The 25,195-nt window shown below is 56.9% G+C and overlaps 1 protein-coding gene and 1 non-coding gene across 2 annotated transcripts; one reads left to right on the top strand and one right to left on the bottom strand.

Annotated features, from left to right (window-relative positions):
• Nucleotides 1-1,955: 1,955 nt before the first annotated feature.
• COLGALT1 (collagen beta(1-O)galactosyltransferase 1) lies at nucleotides 1,956-21,933 on the top strand. Its single transcript, XM_058727498.1, has 12 exons — nucleotides 1,956-2,286; nucleotides 3,819-3,929; nucleotides 4,606-4,723; nucleotides 8,992-9,126; nucleotides 10,726-10,930; nucleotides 13,387-13,506; nucleotides 17,659-17,735; nucleotides 17,820-17,926; nucleotides 18,073-18,205; nucleotides 18,754-18,881; nucleotides 19,756-19,962; nucleotides 20,184-21,933. The coding sequence occupies exons 1-12, from the start codon at nucleotides 2,024-2,026 to the stop codon at nucleotides 20,449-20,451; spliced, it is 1,872 nt and encodes a 623-aa protein (XP_058583481.1). The 5' UTR covers nucleotides 1,956-2,023; the 3' UTR covers nucleotides 20,452-21,933.
• A 2,498-nt stretch (nucleotides 21,934-24,431) lies between these two features.
• Nucleotides 24,432-24,540, bottom strand: LOC131511217 (U6 spliceosomal RNA). Its single transcript, XR_009261419.1, has one exon. It is a non-coding gene; the product is annotated as a U6 spliceosomal RNA (small nuclear RNA).
• Between the last annotated feature and the right edge of the window lie 655 nt (nucleotides 24,541-25,195).

The raw sequence follows: 25,195 nt of genomic DNA, 5'->3' as shown, positions 1-25,195 counted from the left end.
AGAGCATGAACGGGGGAGGGGCAGAGAGAGAGGGAGACACAGAATCGGAAACAGGCTCCAGGCTCCGAGCCATCAGCCCAGAGCCCGACGCGGGGCTCGAACTCACGGACCGCGAGATCGTGACCTGGCTGAAGTCGGACGCTTAACCGACGGCGCCACCCAGGCGCCCCTGTGCTTTTTTTTTTAAAAGTGTATTGCCAGTTCATGGCTTTGCCTACTTTCCTCTTCAGTAGATTTTCTCTTTTTCTTATTGATCCCTAGAAACTCTTTGTATATTGAAGATATTAATGCTTTGCTATACGGTACAGGTTATTATTTATGTATCTATCTATCTATTTAATTCGCAGCATGGTGTAGACCTTTCGGATTTATTTGCTCCGAATCTTAACTTGGTATCTAGTTTCTCAGCTGAGAGTGAAGCAGTGATTGACTTCCCTCTGCCTGCCAGAGAAGCCATCTGTGTCCTGGCAGTTGACAGCTTCATTGTATCACAAGCCTTACAGCTGCTTCCGGAGCAGGTTCCGGAGGGATTTCCCCAGGGTCCTTCTGGGTTCAGCTTTCAGAGGGGGAGATGCAGACTCCCCGTGGAGATGGTTCCGCCTCTTTCCGCCCTGGCGTTTTCAGCCTCCCCAAAGAGAGCTTCTTCACTTTTCCTGACTTTACCCTCCAGCTCCAACTTCTGAGATAACATTTGTGCTTCGCAGCCTTGTACAGCTGTTGTTGTAGTTTTTGAACCCAGGATGTGATGTTAATCCTGCAAAACTGGAGAAACAAGAATGTGCCATCCAGTCCTCCTGGAGAAAATCGCTATTTGTCTTTGGTCCGAAAACCTTCTAGTCTTTTCTCAGTTTAGCAGGGTATGGGATACATCTTGTCACTCTGTTTTTCTAACTTAATATGAATGCTCTGGCCAGGTTCATAGAGTGCAGACTTGTTTTTGCCATTTTATTACAGAAAGTCGCTAACATACCCCTAAAGCAGAGACCCAAGTGTGCCCCTACTCGGATTCAGCAGTGACCAGTGTGGCCAGACCCCCTTCCTCCACTCCCTTAGTCAGTCATGTAACCAGTAAATTTTAGGTTGCACTTCCAAAACATTCAGCTAAAAACTGAACTTGCACAAATGATTATTGTAGAAAAAACTGGAGAACAGAAGAAAGGAGAGAAATGAATTTGGAAGAAGGAGAAGGGTATCGGGAGGAGGAAGGGCAAATATCACGTGACTCGGGAGACGTGAGGCTTTTTGGGTCAAGCCCACCGCTCCGTCTTACTTAAATTCAAGCCCTACTGTCCCCTGAGCACAAGGACACACTACAGTGCCCTGAATTTCACTTAACAATATTGAATCTCCTCCTTCCGACCACCATACTAATAAATGTACACCTCAGCATCCTTCTTAAAACTTAGTTTTTAAGAATGGCCCAGAAACAAGCAATCGTAAAGTACATTAATAAGAGTCCTGGGAAACAATTCCCTGATAGCATTTCTCTGGAAACTCCCACCCTGCCCCCAGATCGCGTGCTCAGCATTTTCAAGTATCTGGCTCCAGCAGCCGCCAGCCTTGAGGCGTCGGGAAGACCCTATAGCACAGATGGACAAACTGAGGCTCACACTGGGAGCCCACGGTGGGGGCTGAATTTGACGCCAGGTCTGCAGGACGCCAGGGGCCACGCGCGCTTCATACCCAACAGCCCTAGACGACGTCCCCGTGAAACCTGGTCCTAACTAGCCAGTTCCGCCTGGAGGCACATCAGGCGGGGGCCGGTGTCGGGAGGCAGGGCTTGTTCTGAGCTCCGGCACCTTGAAGGCACGAGAGTCACGTCAGATTGGAAGGCTCCGGGCTCTCTGTGCCTTTAAGGCCGTCCTCAGGGCGGGGCCTGGGAAACGGGCCCAGACGGCTGATTCACTCCAGGCGCTCCTCCCCTTTAAGGCGCGCGGCAGGGCGGGGCCCCCCCACTGGCCTCTTCAAGGCGCGGTCGGCGTCCGCCGGCAGAAAAAACGGCTTAAAGGCGACGCGTGGCGCGATGGCGAAGGCCCCACGCGCGTGCAGGCGGGGCTGGCGGCCGCGCCCGGTGCTGCTGCTGCTGCTGCTGCTGGCGCTGCCGCCCCCGGGGGGCCCGCCGGGCGCCGCCGCCTACTTCCCCGAGGAGCGCTGGAGCCCGGAGTCGCCGCTGCAGGCGCCGCGAGTCCTCATCGCGCTGCTGGCGCGCAACGCGGCCCACGCGCTGCCCGCCACGCTGGGCGCGCTCGAGCGGCTGCGGCACCCGCGGGAGCGCACGGCGCTGTGGTGAGCTCGGCCCCCGCCCGGCCTGCTTGCCCCCATTCGGGCGGCTCCACGCCACGCGCTGCCTGCTGCCCCCGGCACCGGGCGGGGCGGGCCGGACCGGACCCACGCGTGGCCCCCGCTGGCTTCCCTCTTCGGGGCGGGCCGGGCGCGCGGGCCCTTTGCTTTTGCCGTCCCGCCCCTCCCCCTGTCTCTTCCCCGCCGCATTAGGACTGACCGACCGCGCTCTGCAGATCCGGGACCCCTCGCGCCCAGCCCGGGGCTGGGCCGCTCTGCCTGGGACTAACCCTCAAACCCGCTTCGGAGCACCCACAGCCCCAAAGAAGGGGAACCCGGGGTCCCCGCGGCCCACACGGCACTTCCGCTAACAGAAAGACCTCACGGCTCCTGCTGCCTTGGATCCCGAACCCAGCCGGAGTCAGATTCCCTGCCCTCTAACCAGCGTGGGTGGGTGGGTTACCGGACCCTAGTGGCCAAAGGGGGAAGTGGCTCTTTCGTGGCAGGGGAATGGGGCCGAGTTCTGCCTGGCTGGTGACTTCCCGCCTGCTGCCTCAGTTAATGGGGGGCATTAATGTCACTGCGGTTGGGTCCATCTCAGAAAATTAACCAGTTAATGCCTGTGAAGCCCTTGCGCCTGGCATCTCTGATTGGTGCCCGTGAAGCCCTTGTGCCTGCATCTCTGATTGGTGCCCGATGGGCCAGAGCTGTGACTATTACTCTTATCCTTATGTTGGCATTACTAATCATCGCTGCTGTTGTTGGCGACTTCATAACAATTTTTTTTTTTTGGTGGGGGGATAGCTCTCATCTTTATGGTTAACCTGAACTCTTAAATGGCTCTCACTCCTCCATCCCAGATCGCGTAGCCTGGATAATCCAAGAAATGTTTGTTGAATTAATAACTAACCACAGCCCACTATAAGGTGGTGTTGCTCATAAGAGACAATTGAGGAAGGGGCGGTGAGCGTATGTGATATACTGGATACATTTTAAAATTAAACTGCACAGGGGCGCGCCTGGGTGGCTCAGTCAGTTAAGTCTCCGGCTCTTGATTTTGGCTCCAGTCATGATCTCATGGGTTCCCATGGGTTCGTGGGTTCGAGTCCCCCCTCTGGCTCTGTGCTGACAGTGGAGCCTGCTTGGGGCTCTCTCTTTCCCTCTCTCTCTCTCTCTCTCTCTCTCGCACACAAAATAAATGAATAAACTTTGAAAACATGGTAAAAGTAAATTGTACCTATTTAGTACTTGGGGTGGTTATAAGATCCTAGATGCTCAATGGAACTAATGACGTCTGATGTGTTTTTCCAGAATGAGCTCGTTTGATCCCCTCTGCAGCCCAGGGAAGTGGGTCCAGTCCTCCCTCACCTGTATTTCAGATGAGGAAACAGGCAGCGAGAGGGGAGCATCTTGCCTGGGGCTATAAGCTAGTGGGAGGCTGGCTTGGGGTCTGGAGTCTGTTGTTGCCCTGCTGCCCCCGTGGTCTGCCCTGCCTCACTGTCCCCGGCCTCACACTGCCTGTCCTGCTCTGCCCGCAGGGTGGCCACGGACCACAACTCAGATAATACGTCGGCTGTGCTGCGGGAATGGCTGGTGGCTGTAAAGAGTTGGTACCACTCTGTGGAGTGGCGGCCGGCGGAGGAGCCCAGGTGAGCTTCGGCTTCTGCCCGGATGCCCCCCACCCCCCCCCGACGCCCCAACAGCCGGACTGGGCTGCGCCCTTATTCACACACCTTTCCTGATTCCCCGTTGTCCCAGCTCTGCAGCCTTAAGGGCTGGCCTTGGCTGCTCTGATCCGCCTTCAGCTTCAATGGGCCGTAATCCTCCAGCTGGACCTTTGCCCCAGAAATTCTCTTCCCCGCAGTTCCCTTGGGCCCTTGTCCTCCTGGTGGTGGGGACACCTACTGCTTTGTCCCCAGTGTCCCTCTGTGCCCTGGCACCAGCTCTACTGCTTAGCTTCCCCATGATCCCTGGGCAGTGCTGACCCCTGGTTTCTTAATCCTTTCAGGTTTTTTTTCTTAACCCGTCTGCTGCCCAGACCAGATTCCGAGTCTGGGAGGACAGGCTGCAAGTTTACTTCTGCGGCTCCTCTTACCCTCAGGAATGACCCTGCAAGGCATAGAGGCCCCCCGACCCCCATCTCCAGGGCTTTCTTCCTCCTCTGCAGCTGGCCCTGGGCTCCCTCCCCCAGTTTTCTCCTCTTGCTTCCTCGCAGCCTTCAGATCCAGCCCACACAGCCCCTCCTCCAGGAAGCCCTCTCTGACCACTGCCCCCTGGGTTGCGATGGTGCCCCACGCTTCCCACAGCACAGCTGCCTCTCTGCAGGTCCTACCCGGACGAGGAGGGCCCCAAACACTGGTCCGACTCGCGCTACGAGCACGTTATGAAGTTGCGCCAGGCGGCCCTGAAATCTGCCCGGGACATGTGGGCCGATTACATCCTGGTGAGTTTCTCGGCCAGCTGCCCCCAGATAGCTGCCCCCAGATGGCGGGGGGAGGTCTGGGTGGCCGAGGGAGGCCGGAGCAGTGGGCTGTAGAGACCAACTTTAACACCCCCCCCCCCCCCCCCCCCCCCCCCCCCCCCCCCCCGTTTACGGAGGGAAACAGGCTCTGAGAGGGGGAGTGAGTTGTCAGAGGTGACACAGCTGGGTGGCAGAGTTGCTGGGATTCAGTGCAGGGCCCCCCTGGGCTCTTAGTCATCAGGTTGTGTTCCTAACCGTCCCCTGTGGTGGGACCCTTGGGCCGTCTCCTTTTTATTGCCCCTCCTGCACACCCGAGGATAACATCCTCTGGGCGAATTCCGAGAAGCTAGAGGATGCGGTGGGGGCCTGGGGGGCACTGGCGATGGGGCCTCTGACTTTCACTTCCTTCTGGCCGGCCATTGCCTCTGGAGGGAGGGACAGTTCAGGCGCAAGTGCAGTGATGTTAAGGTATCTCCCCACAGGCCTGCGAGCCCCGTCGGGCCCATCCCCTTGATCTGGACGTGATCTCCCCCCTGGTGCGGGTGGGGGGTGGACGGCACTGAAGGCTGGGCCTGGCTCCCCCGTGGAGGCTGAGTGCACTCGTGCCAGCCTGACGTACCTGTGTTTGGTCTCCATCTACACGCCGGGCCCTGAGCTGCGGTCTGCACCTTCCTTATTTACTTAGTGGGCAGACGTCTGTGAGCCTGTCCCCTGCCTTCCGTCCGCGGGCCGGACCCCGAGGACACGGTGAGGGTCAGCACGGGCTGCACCCTGCCGTTCCTAGCGTCCCCCGGAAAGGCGGACGTGACCAGAAAATGAAACTGAGTGAGGACATACCGAAAGGCAGCCAGTGCTGCGATCGTACAAAGGCAGCTGGTGGCGGATCAGTGTCCTGGGGCTACGGTGACAAAGTAGCCCGCACTGGGGGGGGGGGGGGGGCGGGGGAGGGGGGGTCTTTAAAATGACGGAAGTTTATTGTCACGCGGTTCTGGAGACCAGAAGTCTGAAGTCAAGGTGTCCGCGGGGCTCTGCTCCCCCGCTCTGAAGGCTCTAGGGGAGGGGTCCTTCCTCACTTCTTCCAGCTTCTGGGGGCTCCGCATGTTCCTTGGCTTGTGGCCACTTCGCTCTGTTGTCTGCCTCTGGGGGTCACACGGACTCCTCTCTCTGTCTCTTCTTATCGGGAGCCGTTAGTCATTGAATTTAGAGCCCACCCTACTCCAGTCTGACCCCATCTTAACCTACATCTTACCTACATGTGCAAGGACCCTATTAAGATCACAGTCACAGGTTACCAGGGGTCAGAATTTCAACATATCGTTTTCTGGGGGCCCCCGTTCAGTCCACAACAGATGGCATAATCAGGGTGTTGTTGATGAGTGAGCAGGGTTGGGGGCCTCCCTTAGGAGGGGACCCTGGCAGTGGATCCGAAGGAAGACGGAAGCCAGCCTCTGGGGGGGATACTGAGGGAGTGTCTGAGGCAGAGGGAACAGAGTAGGGCACAAGCGTGGGGCATACAGGGACTGGCAAGGAGGCCGGTGTGGCTGGAGGGGTGATGGAGGCGGTCCTGGAGGTGGTGGGTGGGGGCCAGACTACGCAGACCAAGGGAGAGATTTCATTTTTACTTTGAGGGGTAATGGGGAGCCATGGAGGTATGTGAGCACAGGAGAACTGTGTTCTGATTTATGATTTTCAGAAGCCCCGTGGCTTCCCCCCATGGGGGAAGCAGGGTCTGTTGGGACCAGGAATGGGGTTAGCAGGAGGCCAGGGTAGAGGCCAATATGGAGCAGGAGGAGTGGGGGAGTGACTGCAAATGGATTGGGGATGCTTTTCAGGCTGAGGGGACAGGCCTCTGTTCGGGGACTAGATGTGAGGGTGCCAGGAGGACCCCATGTCCCTGACCTGAGCTCTGCAGAGAGGGTGGAGGAGAAAGAATGGAACACCCTTTATAAATTAACTTTTTTCTTTTCTTAAACGGGGGGGGTGGGGGGGGGGGGGGGGCGGGGGGGGGGGGAAAGGAACAGACTCCTCCTGGGAGCCCTGTAGGTTGATGTCTTATCAGCCCATTTACAGACGGAAGGTGGAGGCTTAGAGAGGTAGGTGACAACGTGCTGGGTGGAGTCTCGGAACCAGTGAGGTGAAGAGAGGAGACTGGCCCCTCCTGGAACCATCTAGCACAGAGCCCACCCTTGTCTGCTTCCCCAGGTTCGAGGCTGGCTGGCTTGCACTTCTCTCCCTCAGCAAACTTGGGGCGGAACTCAGTGTGTTAGTTTAAAACTAAAAAAACAGGGGCGCCTGGGTGGCGCAGTCGGTTAAGCGTCCGACTTCAGCCAGGTCACGATCTCGCGGTCCGTGAGTTCGAGCCCCGCGTCAGGCTCTGGGCTGATGGCTCGGAGCCTGGAGCCTGTTTCCGATTCTGTGTCTCCCTCTCTCTCTCTGCCCCTCCCCCGTTCATGCTCTGTCTCTCTCTGTCCCAAAAATAAAAAAAAAAATTTAAAAAAAAAAAAAAAAACTAAAAAAACAAAAACAAAAACAAAAACAAAAACTCAAAGCAGCTTTCAGCATACCAGTGTCTTTCTGTGACTGGGGCCTTTGGAAATCCATACTGGGATGTGGATCCCTTTGTCTGGTGTTTTAAAATTGTTACGAAAAGGATCTCTCGAAAGAAAGGAAGGAAGGAAGGAAGGAGGAAGGAGGGAAGGAAGGGAAGGAAGGAAGGAAGGAAGGAAGGAAGGAAGGAAGGAAGGAAGGAAGGAAGGAAGGAAGGAAAGGAAAGAAAAAGGGGAAGAAAAGGACCCTCTTTTTTCCTCCTTTTGCAAGCGATGTAGGTGTTACTGGTGTGAAAATACACAAGAAAAAAATAAGAAACTTAGGAAAGAAAAAAACCAAGCAAACCTTATAATCTTACCTCCCAGGGAGACTCACTTTCTGGCTGCTTTTCTGTGTTTTCTAATTGAGGTGCAATTTACATAACATAAAATTAACTGTTTTAAAGCGGACAACTCAGCGGCATTTAGTACATTCATTATGTTGTGCAACCACAACCTCTGTCCAGTTCCAGAACATCCCCAGCACCCCAGAAGGAGACCCTGTCCCCATGAGCAATCACTCCCCACTCCTCGTCCCCCAGCCCCTGGCACCCACCAGTCTGCTTTCTGTGTCTATAGATGTGCCCGTTGTGGACATTTCATGTAAATGAATCATAACACCAGGTGGCCTTTGTGTCTGGTGTCCTTCACCGTGCACCATGTTCTCAAGGCCCATCCATGTGGTAGCGTGTGCCAGAACTGTAGTCCTTTTTGTGGCTGAGTCATGTTCCTTGAACGGATGGACCATGTTTTGTTCATCCCTTCTGCCATCGACGGACACTTGGGTCATTTCCGCCGTTTGGCTGCTGTGGCTAATGCCACGGGGAACCTGGGTGTGCAAATGTCTCATCCCTGTTCCCCGTTGTCCTGGAGCACGCCTCGGAGTGTGGAATCGCATCGTGACCTGCGTATCCCCAGTGGACAGGACCACCCTTACCCGATCGTTTTCTGCGGCGCGATTCCCAGCTGTCTTGGCTCACTCCGCGGTGGGACGCAGCCCGAACCCCCCTGGCTGGTTCGCCACCACCAGACTCTTGGGTCGTCCCCGGGTTGTGTGATAAATAACACTGTGGTGAGCATCCTGGTGTGGCCTTGCTGGAGAGTGTTGGTGACGCATGGTTTGGGGTGGAGGGGACCAGCAGGCACCCCTCCCCCCCCCATGGTGACGCTGTTCCCAGACTGGTAGATTTCATCTGGTGCCACAACAAGGAAGTTACCATCGTTTTTATCCCAACATTCGAGGCATTAAAGGGAAAAAAAAAAAAAAGGCTTATGTGAAGGTCTGATTTTTATACACTTTTTATCAGCATCTAATTGACGTTAGGAAAAGCGTGTGTTCCTTCCCAGCCACTCCGCACAGAGGTGGTCTCTGCTCCGACTGTCCTCGTCCTCCAGCGCTGCCCGTTTTGAAAGTTGCCAGTGCTACATCTGGGACCCATTTATGTTGTTTTGTGCTGTGTGGTCTGTCCCTTCTCTTGCCGCGTAGTGTATTGTATGAGCATGACTTGGCTTGTCGCTTGAGGAACCAGGTGGCTTCCAGGGCCCCATCTGCTGCTCCGGGATCCCCAGACGCCCCTCCCCTGTAGGGCTCTGGCTGTTCAGAGCCGTGGCCCAGCCCAGGTCGGTCCCATGACCCATGCTGATGCTGTATTGGGTGTTTTGCAGTTTGTGGATGCAGACAACCTGATCCTCAACCCTGACACACTGAGCCTCCTCATCGCCGAGAATAAGACCGTGGTGGCCCCGATGCTGGATTCGCGGGCTGCGTACTCCAACTTCTGGTGTGGGATGACTTCCCAGGTCAGGGGGCTTCTGGGGTAGGGTGTGGGCCGGGGGTGGGAGGGGTGAGCAACTGGGGGCTGTGGCTAGAGTCTAACTTATCATACCACCTCATGTGAGCATCTCACAACATCATTGTGATAATCCTTAAGTAGCCCCTCTGGGGAGGGGCTGTGATTGTGCCCTCTCCTCCTCACCCTCTTCCCAGTTACTGGAGCAGAAATAGAAACACAGAGAGGAGTTGACTTGCCTAAGCTCACACAGCTAGGAAGGGGCGGTGCCAGGATAGGACTTCAGGCACCGCTTGATCTAGGTATTCAAACAGCATTCCTGTCTTCCTCCATCCTTTGGGTGGCTTCATTTTCAGACTCTTGAGGCATGATCCCAGCACCATCTGGCCAAAGTCCACTTTGGTCCCTGTCTAGTCTCCTCCTACACCTGAGCCAGTTACTGAAGCCAGGAAAATGCCAGGTTCGGATTGACCAAGCCTGGGCCACAAGTCCCACCCCAGGGTTGAGGCTGGGGTTGCAGGCAACTCCAGGGGGAGTGAAAGGGTAGGTGCTGGAGTGGGGACCATGCCAGCGGAATGGGGTTTGGTGGCTGGAGCCGGGACCCCTCTTGACTCTGCCTGTCTTTTTAATTGTTGGGTGATTCACATAACATAAAACTCAGCTTTGTTTGTTTATTTTTATTTATTTTGAGAGAGAGAGCAAACAGGGGAGGCAGAGAGAGGGAGTATCCCAAGCAGGCTCTGCACTGCCAGCATGGAGCCTGACGTGGGGCTCGAACCCACAAACTGTGAGATCATGACCTGAGCTGAAATCAAGAGTCAGACGCTTAACCAACAGCTACCCAGGCGCCCCAAACTCACCATTTTAAAGTGAACAATTTCATGGTTTCTATTTGTTAAAAATATGTCGTAGAAACCTAAATGTTACACTCTAAGAATTAGTTTGTAAAGGTATGATGAAGAGAGAGACCAACCTCCGACTGTTAAGTCATCTTTTCTAGAAGATTCCCCCCCAACTTCCTTGAAGTTGTCCAGCGTAAATCAAAGGATCACAAAGATCCAGCCCTTTCTTGACTTTCTGATTTCCTCCTTCCCTAATGTCTCCTGTCTTTCTTCTTCTTCTTTTTTTTTTTTCTAATTTTTTAATCTTTCTTTATTTTTGAGAGGGAGAGTGCTAGCAGGGGAGGGGCAGAGAGAGAGGAAAACAGAGAATCCAGCGCAGGCTCTGCGCTATCCATGCAAAGCCCCACCTGGGGTTCAAACTCACGAACCGTGAGATCATGACCTGAGCCGAAGTCAAGAGTCCAGGTTGGACGCCCAAGCGACTGAGCCCCCCCAGTGGCTCCCTCCTGATCTGAAGTGTGGAGGTGGACAGCCGCTTCCCTTCCCTTATCTGCCACCCCCACCCCTGGGTGGCCGAGGTTCTGGTGGGGGGTGGGGTGCAGGCGAGGCCTGACCGCACCCAGAGCTCTGCACTCAGCGAATACCCACTGCGGCCAGAGGCTGGCATCTGGGTCTTGCTCTCTGAGTTGTTTCCATGCCTCCCGTTGTCCCAGGCCCCCCCGCCTCACCTTTAGGGACCCCCCGCACCCCTGCCCCTCTCCCTGCAGGGCTACTACAAACGCACCCCTGCCTACATCCCCATCCGCAAGCGGGACCGTCAAGGCTGCTTTGCGGTTCCCATGGTGCACTCGACCTTCCTGATCGACCTGCGGAAGGCGGCATCCAGGAACTTGGCATTCTACCCTCCTCACCCCGACTACACCTGGTCCTTTGACGACATCATCGTCTTTGCCTTCTCCTGCAAGCAAGCAGGTGAGCCCGCAGGGAGTGGGCCGTCACTGGGGCGTCCGGTTCATTGGGACGGTGCCGAGCCCACAGAAGGTTCACAGAATCAGAGCTGCAGGATGCAGGGATGGCTTCGGGTGTGGCTGTAGCCAGGTGTCAGGCGATAGCCTCAGGACCTACTTATTTTCCAGCCCCAGCTTTGCTGGGGGCGCTTCACTCCCCAGGTGTTTAAGACCTATTTATTGAGGGTCATTCCCATCTTGATATTCTCCTGTGTTCTCCCAGTTTTCTGTAGCTGAGCATAATTGTTCCCTAACTGTACAATTAGGGGGAAAAAATTAAAAAAAAATTTTTTTTAGTATTTATTTTTTGAGGGACAGAGAGGAAGCGGGAAAGGGGCAGAGAGAGGGAGACGCAGAATCCAAAGCAGTCTCCAGGCTCCGAGCTGTCAGCACAGAGCCCGACGTGGGGCTTGAACCCACAAACGGGGAGATCATGACCTGAGCTGAAGTCGGACACATAACTGACTGAGCCACCCAGACGCCCCCCCCACCAAAAAACATTTTAAAGAGAGAGAGAACACAGCCAACCGTAGCTGACCTGTCGTATTTTTAAAACCACCGTGCGGCCAACTATGGCCCATGGGCCAAAGCCGGCTCACCATCTGTTTTCCTATAGCCACGAGCTAAGAATGCCTTTGGTTCCTGGACCCAACTGCATCATGTATGTGTGCGGGGCGGGGGTGGCGGGGCGTGTTGTCCAACAAGCAATTCTCGGACACCAGCAGTGTGTCCTATAATTCAACTCCGTTCTGACACCGTCTACCCAGAGATAGCGTCAGATTCCACAGGTTGAGCGCTCGGTCCTACAGGACTGCCCCCTCCCCCCCCGGCCCCCGACTTCACATGGCAGCCACCAACCCACGGTCTCACCGTTAATTTGCTAGAGCGGCTCACAGAATTCAGGAAACCCATCGACTCACTAGATTACTGATTTATTATAAAAGGATAGAACCCGGGAGCGGCCATGTAGAGGAGACGCCCAGGGCCAGGTACGTGGGAAGGGGCGCCGAGCTTCCTCGTCCTCTCCACGTGCACTGCTCTCCCCACATCTCCACGTGTTTACCACCCCGGAAGCTCTCTGAACCCCATCCTGTCGGGTTTCTATGGAGGCTTCCGTGACATAGACGCAGTTGATTGAATCGTTGGCTCTTGGTGATTCAGCCTCTACCTCTCTCCTCTCCCCAGAGGTCGGAGGGGTGGGACTGAAGAATCCAACATTCTATTCATGGTTGATTCCCCTGGCAATCAGTGTGTGTGTGTGTGTGTGTGTGCGCACGCGCGTGCGTGTGTGTGTGTGTGTGTGTGTGTGTGTGTGTGTTCGGGGGGTCCTCTTTAAATGCTTCTCAAAAGGCACTTCTTAACATAAAAGACACTTTTAAGCTCTCAACATTTAGGAAATTCCATGGGTTTGGGGAACCGTGAGCCAGAAACTGTGAACAAAGACCAAATATATATAAGAAGTATATAGTTGGTCATCTGAATTGGAAAAAATGAAAAGAACAAGAATATTCTGTGACATCTGAAAATCATATAAAATTCATATTTCAGGGCCTATAAATAAAGTTCCAGCGGCACGCAGCCACGCCCATCCATTTAAGCATCATTTATGGCCGCTTTCGCGTTCCAACGGCAACTGAGTCATTCGGACAGAACTGTCTGGCCCCCAAGCGTAAATATTGACCATCTGGCCCTTCACAGAAAAAGTTTAACCAGTTAAAACGAAAAATCATTTTCACCGGCTTTTTTTTTTTTTGTTTACTTAAGGGGAAAAAAAAAAAGGTTACACAAGATACAAAGATGTAAACCACTCAGAAAAGGGCGAATGCAGGCGGCTCTGATGGAACTAATGTTTTGTTCAGCCGCAGCCCCTTTCTGGGCATAAGGGTGCATCTGGTGGGGTCCACCCGCTGTTTTGCGGTTTGGTTTGTCACGGAATCCTGCGGGGACTGAGTCCGTGGCCGCGCAAGGCGCCTGTTGACAGCTCTGGAGTTTGTCATGGGCTTGCCCGGCAGCGTGAGCCCCTCCTCTGGCTCCTGGCCCCAGATGGGGAACTCAGGAGCCTCTGCTGGTTGCCAGGAGCGGCGGGACCTGTCTCGGATCCAGCCCCGCCCGGGGCCCTGCAGCTTCACACCATTTCCACTTGCTTTTTTTTTTTTTTTTAATAATTCGTTTTAACGTTTATTTATTTTTGAGAGAGAGAGAGAGACAGAGCGCGAGCAGGGGAGGGGCAGAGAAAGACGGAGGGAGGCACAGCATCCGAAGCAGGCTTCAAGCTCTGAGCTCCTCAGCACAGAGCCTGACGCGGGACTCGAACCCACGGACCGCGAGATCACGACCCGAGCCGAAGTCGGACGCCCAACCGGCTGAGCCACCCCGGAGCCCCGCCGTTTGCATTTCTGATTGTTGTTTCCTCAACCCCAGAGGTCCAGATGTACGTCTGCAACAAGGAGGTATATGGCTTCCTGCCAGTGCCGCTGCGGGCGCACAGCAGCCTCCAGGATGAGGCCGAGAGCTTCATGCACGTGCAGCTGGAGGTCATGGGTGAGTCCACCCGCACCCAAGTCACCTCCCTTTCTCCGCCACCTCGCACCCATCCCCCGACGCGAGCGTCTGCCGCACGCCAGTCCCTTGGCTGGGGGCAGGGGGTGCCCGGCACGAACAGCTTTGCAGGTAGCTCTGCGCAGCCTCCCGAGAGCCGTCGGGGTGGGCTTCCGGGAAGAGGTGGCATGGAGATGCAGGGTGGACGGGAGTTAGCCAGGAAGAAGATTGCAGCCGGAGGATCAGCCCTCGCAAAGGCCGGGAGGCTGGAGGGGACGTGAGCCCAGCGAACAGCCAAGGTTGACGGGGCAGAAATCGAGGTGGTGAGCTGGGCAGAGCTGGCAGGCGGGGCCGGGGCAGTGGCCTCAGACACCAAGCTGAGGAACAGGCCTTTTTCCCCCGGTGGCAGGCGGGAGCCATGGAGGGTGTGGGAGCCCAGGGGCAGCAGGTTTTCACTGATAGACCTTCATGTGCATGGTAGCGTCTGGGACACTGTGAGTCATCTTGAGCCGTTTCCTCATCCGTACCCCTGCCAGCCCCCAGGCCCACCATTCTTTGTCTCGTATTTCTCTTACATGAATGCTTTTATTTCCCCCACTTGAATAGACTTATTTTAAAAAGGTATTTGTATCATAGTTGCAAGCTCACGTCTTTCTAATATGTATGTACATATACACATCAGTCCATAAACTGTTATGCCGGCCGTCCCTCCGGTGGGCCCCTGAGGTGGGACAGGCACGCAGGGCTGAGCTGCCCTCGTGGTGGTCTGAGCAGCTGGGGGATCTCCGGAGCAGCCAGCAGTGAGACACCGTCCACCTCCACGGGGGCCTCGCCCTGTGCTGGCCACACACTCCCCCAAGACAGCCTCTGAGGCGGCATGGCCACTCCTCCCACCGCACAGACAGGGAGGAGCCCAGCTCTGGGGCTGCTTTCCCACTGTGCCCACGCTCTAGAAAGTTCTGTCTGTGGCACCCCCTGGTGGCTGAAGGTGGAATGGCACCCTGCCTTCTGGGGCAACTTCTGGGTATTTGGAGGTGACATCTGGAGGCTGCAAGGTGACCAGGCTGAAGACCCCCCCCCCCCCCCCCCCCCGCATAAAATCTGAGCGTCTGGGACGGATGCCCACACCCGGCCCAGCAAACCCCACCAGACTGCAGTCACAGGAGGTACATCTCTGCTTGTCACCAACTCCCACTGGCGACTAGACCCTGAGAAATATCTCCGAGGCTTCCGTAGTTTTCCTAGTTTAAAGTTTCACAAATATTTCCAGTGTTCTCTCTGGTCAGGAAACCATTCGCACTGCTGTTAGAAACCGAAAATGACAGAGGGGCGAATGTTTCCCCGTTTCTCAGGGGCCAGAGCAAAGCATATGGAACGAAAGGCAGGAGGGGCTGGAGGTTTCAGGTGTTGGTGCAAATCCTTCCTTCTGGTCTGAGTGAAAACCACGTGTCCACGCGTGGGCGCTTGGACCCAGGCTGTGCGTGTGATTTTTTCCCCACGCATTCAGGTCTGTCTCACGGCGAAGCTTCAGACTTGCAGAAAATCTCCGCGAGGCCCCTGAGAATGGGGAACCCGGAGACTTGCTTCCTTTCCCCGCCGCCCCGCCCCTGCCCCCGCCCCCGGACTACGCGGCATCTCTCCCTGTCGGCCCCGTAAACCTTGCTCCATATAAGTCCTGTCCGTTGAGCTTTAACAAGACGGGGGCGATGGGAGTTGTGTGTGTGCGGGCGATGATCGCTTTTGTATCCTGTCACCAGCCACAGCCCGGGCCCTGGCCTTCCCCTGGCCCTCCCACCGCCCCTATTTCCTCAGCGGATGGGTTTGGGCTGCCTGGTGCTTCTGGAAGTGGAATCGCCCCGCGTGCCTCTCTCAAGTACCGGGTCGTCCGCCCAGCGTCCCGCCGGTGCTGCCATGGCTGCTGGATGCAGCGGAGGCTCGTCCCCTGCCTTGCTGCCTAGTGTTACTAGTTCTCTTACTTCTCAGACCAGTTGCAGAGTCCGTGGGTCCCTGAGACCACACTCGGGTCTGAGAATTCGCTAGAAGGACTCAGGGCTCACCGGAAGCTGTTACACTCACAGTGACGGTTTATTAAGAGTTGAAAGGACAGATTACAGTCAGCAGAGGGAAGGGGTGTCTGGGGTGGTATCCAGGAGCGTTCCATGCATGGAACTTTCAGTCCCCTCTCTGTGGGGTCGTGTGGACAGCTTGTACTTTTCCCAGCACCAAAGTGTGAACAACACGCACGGTGTACTGCCAGCCACGGGTGCTCCCCTGAGCCTCGGTGTCCAGGGTTTTTACTGGACTCACAGGGACCTGGCTGACTGCCACATGGGTGACCTCCACGTCTAGTCCTCGCAGAGGGCGAGCTGGTTCCACATGGCGCAAGATCCTACATCACACTGTTGGCATAGACCACTCGGTGTGGCCCAAGAGCCCAGGCAAACAAAGATAGTCCTGCTAGGCAGGATGTTCAGAGGGCTTCCACCTCCCAGGAGCTGGGGACAAAGGTCAGACTTCTCTTTGGGCAAGTTCGATTATTCACCCCATGATGGGTCTGAAGGTGTTAGGTTTTTATAACCACTGTGATGTGACTTTCTGGAAAGGCTGCATGGCTTTGCTCCTTCTGGATGCCCGCTGTGCTCCATTTTCCCAGAACGGGCAATAAAGAGGAGATCCTCACTCCCCACAGGCAGGCCAGGGGAGCCTGGGCCCCGGGGGAGGGGCAGAGGCTCAGAAAGAGAAGGGAAAGGCACCTGGAGTTTGCACCCGGATGCTCAGACCCCAACATCTTGCCCTTGGTCTCTGGCTGCCCCAAAGAGGGCAGGGGGTGGTCAGAGCTGTGTAGGGCCCCCAGCAGGCAGAAAAAAAAAAACAACAAAACCCAGGATGTGGTGTCCCTGGGGGGCCCAGGTTGGCTTTGGGCCTCGCCCAGGTCTGTCCCAGACAGAGGGGCCTGTGTCTGTCCCTCAGGCTCATATAGGGCCTGTATTCTTGACGGCGGTAGATGCCGCACTGCCCGTGAGGCTGGGCTCCTCTGGGCCAGCCCAGTGGGCGTGCAGGAGCCTCCCCAACCCCCCGTCCACCCGCGGATCTGATCCTTCTGAGGGAAACCACCAGGGGTGTGCCAAGACAGGGCCCCAGGGACGTGGTCTGAGCATCGTTCACTGCAGCTGACAGGGGAGTGGTCATGGCCACTCTGAAGTTCTTGGCATAGCTTGGCTTGTAGGCGCTCCAGTCACGTGGTCACCATCCCCCTGCACGTTTCCTGTGGTCCTCTGCGCGTGCGTCTGTAACCAAAGTTCCCATGTTTCTAAGGATCCCAGTCACTATTTTAACTTGACTATGTCTTTAAAACCTTACCTCCAAATAAGGTCACATTCCGAGGTACGGGGGGGGTAAAGATCCCAACATACTGGGGAGGACACAGTTCAACCCATAATATGTGTCGTTTCATGGCATCTTTCCCTGAAACCTCTGGGAGGAGGAGGTTTTTAAAATCGGGTCCCATTTTAAAGAATTTTTTGTTCGTGGTTTTTATTTATTAGAGTCCCATTTTATAGATGAGGAAAGCCAAGGCCCAGGCAGGTCAACGTCACACGGCTTGCCATCATTCCTGTGCTCGTTCTACGAGTAATTATTGAGTGCCTGCTGCGTACCAAGCGTTGGGCACTGGGGACTCAGCGTGAGTGGACAGACCTGGTGTCTGTTCTGTGGGGCACACGGGAGACAGGAAACCAGAGAGGTAGGACTGCAGGATTGGGGTTCGATGGCAGAAGCCCAGGTGTTGTGGGAGCCAGGAGGAGGTGCCCCGCTCCAACTCAAGAGGCCGTCTTAGAACTCAGGGGATGGAGGGGGGGAAGGAAAGGGGTTTCAGGCAGAAGCCCAGCATGTGCAAAGGTCCTGAGGTAGGAAGGGGGTGCGTTTGGGGCAGTGCCGACAGCCGGAGTGAGTAGGGGTGGGGAAAGAGACTAGCACCAGAGTTGTGAGTGGAGCTGGCTCAGGCACAGCCTCCAGTGCCAGGCTAAGGAGTTTGGGGTGACGGGGGGGGGGGGGGGGGGGGGTGTCACACAGGGGCTGGGATAGGGAGGTTGTTAGGAGGCCATGGCCCCTCCCCAAGGGACCCCACCGACCCCGTGGCCTCTCTCCGCCCCACAGTGAAGCACCCACCGGCCGAGCCCTCCAGGTTCATCTCCGTGCCCACCAGGACGCCTGACAAGATGGGCTTTGACGAGGTGAGCCAGGCCTTCCTTCCCCGGGGGCGGGGGTGGGGGCAGGGGCCCGGCCTGGAGTCTCCCACTGAAGCTCCGGGCCCGCAGGTCTTCATGATCAACCTGAAGCGACGGCAGGACCGGCGGGACCGCATGCTGCGGGCGCTGCGGGCGCAGGAGATCGAGTGCCGGCTGGTGGAGGCAGTGGACGGCAAGTGAGTCCCACCCCGGGGGGGGGGGGGGGTCCACACACACGGGTGTAGACCGCTCCCTGGCGGGTGCGGACGGTGGGAGGGGGCGGGCTGACAGCGGGATGGCAGGCCGAGCGGGGCTTCCTCTGACCCCTGCTCCCTGCCTCCAGAGCCATGAACACCAGCCAGGTGGAGGCGCTGGGCATCCAGATGCTGCCCGGCTACCGGGACCCCTACCACGGGCGGCCCCTCACCAAGGGCGAGCTGGGCTGCTTCCTCAGCCACTATAACATCTGGAAGGAGGTAGGCCTCGCAGGGGAGGGTGGGCTGTCCTCGGGTCCTCAGGCTTCTGGCCCCTCCGGGAGGGGATCGCTGGCGCCCCCTGCAGGCTTCCGGAACTTCAGCGGGACACAGGGCCTCTCTCCGGTGACCACTTCACCAGAAGTCCCCTGAACCCTGGGTGGGGCAGCTGTTGTCCCTCCTTTGTGCAGACGGGAAAACAGACTAGGGAGGGAGGGGTGAGCTGGGCTCCCACAGAAGGTGGGGTCTGAGACCCAGGGCCCCCGGTTGAGGCCTCTTCCCACCCAGCTGCTGTCAAATGTCTCCGGAGCCTGGTCTCTGTGCTCAACATTTACAGTTAGAAACGACGGCCACAGGGACATTAACCAACGCCAGCCCCGTGCCAGGGGCTCGGCAGCCACCCTCCAAGGGAGGGAGGTCAACCCAAAAGACGGTGAGGAAGGTGCCTGTTTGCTTCTCTCCGGCTGCCCCAGGGCCTTTAAGCAGAGCTGACTTCAGGGTCGGGTCTGGCCTTGGTCTTTGTGTGACGTGGGCAGGGCGTCCTCCCTCAGGTGGTGGACCGCGGGCTGCGGAAGTCGCTTGTGTTCGAGGACGACCTGCGCTTTGAGATCTTCTTCAAGAGGCGCCTGCTGAACCTCATGCGGGACGTGGAACGGGAGGGTCTGGACTGGGACCTCATGTGAGTCGGGGGGTGGGGGCAGGGCTGGTGGCGTGGTCCGGGGCCCAGTTTGGGGTGGGGTGGAGTGGAGCTGGAGCCTGGAGCTCAGAAGGGTGGCCTAGAGCCCATAGGTCTGATGGCCTTTGCAAGTTAACAGGCTGAGCCAACTCTTGGGGGTATGGCAGAAGAGGCCCCGCCCTCCCCTGGATCTGAGAGCAGCCGGGGCTTGGGGCGTGGCCTGGGGTGGGTGTGGTCAGGGCTTGGGCGTGTTCCCAGAAGCTGGGGGCCTGGCGGACTGTGGGCGCAAAGCCGGGGAGCCCGGGTCTTGGACCAGCTCGAGGTGGGGGTGTGGCCAGCGTATTTCTGGAACAGTCCTTTGGAATCTCCTCTAGGTCAGTTGGATCCCCTCCCTGCCTCTGTCCTTTCTTCCCTCCCTCTCTCGCTGTCCTGCTGGACGCAGGGCCCTGATGCAGGCTCTAGGCCCCAGACTGTGGACCATGTTTGTAACAGGAGCAGCAGCCGTACCCCTTCGTCCCTGACCCCTCACCACATTCCCGCGCCTTGCCCAGCTGCCCCACAGCCTTGTGAAGTCAGAGCCGCCTCCCTCCCGGCCCCACTCCTTCCCGTGGTTCAGCCTCAGCGAGGGTCCAGGACATCCTTCCCTTCCCAGCTCCAGATCCTCCCGTGGCTCCCCAGTGCCCTTGGAAAAACCCAGTCTCCTCCCCGCATACCTCGGCCCCTGCGGTCCTCCCTGGCCCAGCCGCTGCGGCCTCCCCATTGCTCCCCAAACACGCCACGCCTGCCGCCACCCCGGCGCCTGACGGAGGCTCGCTGGGCGTCCCCGGCGGGCGGGCGGGAGGGAGGTGGGTGACGGGGCCCTAACTCTGCACCCCAGCTACGTGGGCCGGAAGAGGATGCAGGTGGAGCGGCCGGAGAAGGCCGTGCCTCGCGTGAGGAACCTGGTGGAGGCCGATTACTCCTACTGGACGCTGGCCTACGTGATCTCCCTGCAAGGCGCCCGCAAGCTGCTGGCAGCCCGGCCGCTCCCCAAGATGCTGCCTGTCGATGAGTTCCTGCCCGTCATGTTTGACAAGCACCCAGTGTGAGAGGGGGTTGCGGCGGGCACGCGGGTCGGGCTCTTGCCGCGCGCGCGCCTGTCCCGAGGGTGTGTCTTTTCCTCTGCCTGCTTCCTACCCCCACCCTCCGGCTCCACGTGATCCCCCCCAGCCCCCCCCCCCCCCGCCACTGCCCCGCCCACTTCCGTCTCAGTCTGTCCCTTACTCCCAACCCACTGCTGCCTCTCCTCTCGCCGCCCTCCCCCAGGTCTGAGTACAAGGCCCACTTCTCGCCCCGCAACCTCCGCGCCTTCTCGGTGGAGCCCCTGCTCATCTACCCCACGCACTACACAGGGGACGATGGCTACGTGAGTGACACGGAGACCTCGGTCGTGTGGAACAACGAACACGTCAAGACCGACTGGGACCGTGCCAAATCCCAGAAGATGCGCGAGCAGCAGGCACTGAGTCGCGAGGCCAAGAACTCAGACGTGCTGCAGTCCCCGCTGGACAGCGCCGCCCGAGACGAGCTCTGAGGGGCTGCGGCCGAAACACCAAAGCAGGCATCGCCGGCCCAGCCTCCTTGTGCTCGCCGGGGACAGAAGGGCCGCCACCCCCCCCCCCCCCCCAGCCCCCTGCGGACCCCTGGCCGGCCGCAGAGGGCCCTCCACGCAAGGCGGTATCCAGCCAGCTCTTGTTCAGCAATCACGTGCACGCAGGCAGCTTTAACGGAGTGCCTACTGTATGCCCGGGAACGGGGCCCGGAACCGGGGGGATCAGATGGGAACGAGACACGTTCCTATCTTCAGGGGCCGAACACCTGAAGTCCCCGCTGTGTCCCAGGCTTCTGGGTTAGCGGCAGTGAGCGAGGCGCAGTTATTCCGTAGGCCAGTGATGGATTCAGGCGTCAAGGTTTTACCGACCGCCCCTCCCCCCACCGCCCCAAGAATCAGCACTAGTGACTCACAGGCATTGTTTTGATTCATTTAAGTATTTATTGAACGCCTACTGTAGGCTGGGCGCCAACCATCCTAGGCTCTGGGAATATTGAGATTGACCGGCCCCTTTCGTTCATTTCTTCCAACAACACATCCGAGCACCCGCTCTGTGCCTGCCTGGTACTCGTGACACAAAGACAAGTTCTCACTGACTCAGAGCCTTTATCGAGCGCCTGCTGTGTGCTGGGGATGAAGAGAAACAAGGTGCTTTTCATGCTTCGATCGGTTTCCTCCCCCCCCCCCCACCCCATCTAAAGAGCACCTACAGGCATTAGCCATACAGTGTAACACTCGCCGGGTCGGCACTGGGTCACCTACGTGTGTGCCGGGCCACGTGCTAAGTGCCGGGCCACCGAGATGCACGAGACGAGTCTTTTGTCTCTTTGTGCAGCGGGCATTTATTGAACGCCTGCTGTGGACCAGACCTCATGGACTCCCAGTGGGACTGGGGAATGATTGGCTGAGTTTGACCCCTGCCCACCCCTCCCCACCCCGGTCACCCAAGCTCGTGCAGACAAAATCCCCCCCCCACCACCCAGGAGGGAGGGTGGCTCTTCCCTCACCGGGGGCAGCTGCGGGTCCCAGTGACCACAGGGCCACACGCAAGCTCCCCTAGACCCAGCCCCCCTGGAGGGGGCAAGGGATGAATACGGGGGCTGGGTCTCCTGTGCTCACCCCTGCTCCTGTTTGGACCCGTCCCCCTGTTGGCTCGACCTCCCCGGCCTGCATCCCACGTGTGGGTCCTGCCTGCGCAGTGGGGTTCCTGTGTTCAAGCCTTAGGTGGGGTTGTTTGTGTGTTTGGGGCCTTGCGTGGGCTCAGCTGCCCCCCGCCCTGGGGGTCCTGCCCGAGGCCTGGGCAGGATGTCTCCCAGCGGGGGCCGGAGGGCTTGCTGTGTCTTTGGTCTGGAATGAATGTCAGAGCCAGGACTTTGCTCTCGGAGGGACGACTGCTCACTGGGTCAGGTCCTGGATAACTTGCTTATTTTTTTATTAAATGTTCCTGGTTGGTTTTCACATAAATCTGTGTTCTTTTCTTGGTCCGCTGCTCCGCTGACCACCAGTGCACAATCACGCTCCCCGGCCCCGCTGCCGGCTGGTGTGGGAGGAAACCAGGTGCCGGAGAGAAAGCCACTGGTGGAGTGAATGCGGGTGAGGGTGTAGTGAGAGCCCCATAAAACTTCCCTGGAATAGCCCGGGGACAGCTGGCCAAGTGCCCTGTGTCCTGTGGGGTCGACCGCGGGGTTGCCGCCGCCGACAGATTGAGGAGACAGGCTGCCGTGTTTTGGGGTCTCCGGGAAACTCCTAAGATGAGGATTTGAGTTGTCAGAGAGGTGACTCCAGGAAGCCCCGAGGAGGGGCGGGGACGGGAGATTAGGATGCCAGTGAGCACTTGACTCTGGGCAACTGGGGACCTCAGGAGACCGCATCAGAGCGGTCCCACCCCAGGGGCGACGGAGGTGGGGCGTTTATCCACACCCAACCGCCTTTCGATCTCCTTTGTCCAATACTTAAAGGTTCTCAAGATTCTCAAGCCCTTGGAGCGCGTGGGCACCTGCCCAGGCCTTTTACAAAATAACAGATAGTGTGTGATCCTCGCAGAAGAAGTAGAACGTAAACATGAGATAAGATTGCACCCAGTTTTTCAGCAATTGTCTTTTTTTTTTTTTTTTAAGTTTATTATTTTGGGAGAGAGAGAGAGAGAGAGAGAACGCGGGCGAGCAGGGGAGGGGCTGAGAGAGGGAGAGAGAGAATCCCAAACAGGCCCCCCGCACTGTCCGCAGCGGAGCCCGATGAAGGGCTCGATCTCACGCACTGTAAGATCACGACCGGAACCAAAGTCGAGAGCTGGAGGCCCAACCGACTGGGCCACCCAGGTGCCCCTCGGCAATTTCCTTTTGAAATGTCACAACATACCGAGGACACTCTGATCAGTGCAGACGCCTACCAGTTCTCTTCTGGGTCGTCACGTACAAAGTTCCGCGATGGTGACGGACCGTGCACTCGGCCGGTCCAGCCCAAGAGCGTCCCGGCCCCACGGAGAGCGGTGTTATAGGACACATCTTCCTGCTGGAGCTCGTACTTGAGTTGGGTGAGTCGATACAGGTGAAAATGCTGGAAGAACGGGTGTGTGTGTGTTTCCTCGTGCGGCTGCCATATATTCACTCTTCTCGTTAAGTCCTGACCGTCCCCCGTGTGTTTTTTCGGAGGCGGGTGATGCGAGCGTATTAACCAATCCCCTCTCGTGGAACCTCGGAGTCACTTCTCCGGTGTTCCGGTTACTCGGGGTGTTTCTAAATCTTACTTTCAGATCCACCCAGCGGATCTCAACTGGGTGTTTTTGTTCCTCGGGGACATTTGGTGACGTCTGGGGACGACGTCTCTGGTGGTTACGACGGGGGGTGGAGGCTGTTACTGGCATCTGGTGGGTAGAAACCAGGGAAGCCGCCGAATGTCCTACAATGCACAGGGCGGCCCCACGAGAAAGACTGCTTTGGCCCCAAAAGTCCACAGTGCTGTGGTTGAGAATCCTGCACCATTCCATTCAGCGTCTTGGGGACAGGAATCTCTAGAAGGGTCTTTTTGTGTGTGTGTGTGTGTGTGTGTGTGTAGCATGAAGGGAAGTTTCCCTTGCTTTGAAATTTCTCTGGTTAAAACATAGATTCTCAGGCTCTGCCGCCGGATTGAAAGGGTTAGAAGCTTAGAGGTGGCACCTGGGGATCCCAGTTTTATCTTGAATAAAATCTCCAGGAGAATCCTATCCTTCCTTCCGAAATATGTATATTTCCATGTTCCCACAGATAACGCGTATATATCAGAAGGTACATTCAGGGGCGCCCGGGTGGCTCAGTCGGTTAAGGTTCTGACTTCGGCTCAGGTCCTGATCTTAAGGGTTCGAGCCCTGCATTGGGCTCTCTGCTCTCAGCAGTGGAGCCCGCTTTGGATCCTCTGTCCCACCCCCCTCTCTGCCCGCTCCCTGCTCTCTCTCTCTCAAAAATGAATAGAAATTTAAAAAAAAAGAAGTGAGGGGCGCCTGGGTGGCTCAGTCGATTGAGCGACCGACTTCAGCTCAGGCCGTGATCTCACGGTTTGCGAGTTCGAGCCCCGTGTCGCGTTCTGTGCTGACAGCTCAGAGCCTGGAGCCCGCTTCGGAGTCTGTGTCTCCCTCTCTCTGCCCCTCCCCCACTCAGGCTCTGTCTCTGTCTCAGAAATGAATAAACATTAAGAAAAAAATTTCTAAAAGAAGTTATATTCAGAGGTCTGGAATCCGTTTCACTTGAGGACAGTCAAGATGTCAGAAGGCTCAGTTCCTTCTGGAGGATTTAGGGGAGAATCCAAGTCCTTGTTTTTTCCAGCTTCTGGAGATCGCGGGCGTTCCTTGGCTCATAGCCACTTCCTGAATCACATCTCCTACTCCTTCCTCTGACCTTCTTCCATCCCTCTTACAGGGAGCCTTGTGATTGCCTTTAGGGCCCACTTAGATAATCCAGGAGACTCTCCCACCGTCTCAAGATCCTTAATTACGTCTGCAACGTTCCTTTTGCCATCTACGTGCATCCTTGTGCAGGGGCCGTGCTAATCTTCTCTGTATCATCCCAATTTTAGGATACGGGCTGCCACAGAGAACGCTCCTTTTACCATTTGAAATACCATTCACACTTTCGGGGCAGTAGGACGTGGGTATCTTTGGTACAGGACACTATTCAGTCCTCCACATTCCCCTGTAACATGCTGTAATTGCGGCTGGGTCTGGGGATGTATCATCACTTATTATGTATCAAAAATGTAGCATATCAGTCAGGATTAAGGGTGGGAAACAAATGAAGAGGTATTTTTTTTTTTTAAGTCAATTATATGCTCAGTGTGGGGCTTGAACTCATGGCCCCAAGATCAAGAGTCCCATGCTCTACTGACCGAGCCAGCCAGGCACCCTGAAAAACCAGTTGAAGTCTTAAAAACTTTTTTTTTAATGTTTATTTATTTTTGAGAGAGAGACAGAGCGAGGGAGGCGGGTGGCGGGAACAGAGAGGGAGACACAGAATCCGAAGCAGGCTCCAGGCTCCGAGCTGCCGGCACAGAGCCCGACGCGGGGCTCAAACTCACGAACCACGAGATCATGACCTGAGCTGAAGTCGGGCGCTTAACCGACTGAGCCACCCAGTCTTTTAACAGAAAGGGTTTAACACAGGAAACTCTGCTGCTGTAGCTTGAAAGCAGCCGCAGACTGCGCCGAATGAATAAATGGATGAGTGTGGCCATGTGCTAATAAAACTTTATTTACAAA

Source organism: Neofelis nebulosa, chromosome 4 (assembly GCF_028018385.1).
Source record: "Neofelis nebulosa isolate mNeoNeb1 chromosome 4, mNeoNeb1.pri, whole genome shotgun sequence".
Taxonomy (NCBI): Eukaryota; Metazoa; Chordata; class Mammalia; order Carnivora; family Felidae; genus Neofelis; species Neofelis nebulosa.
This window is presented reverse-complemented; position numbering and strand designations above follow the sequence as displayed.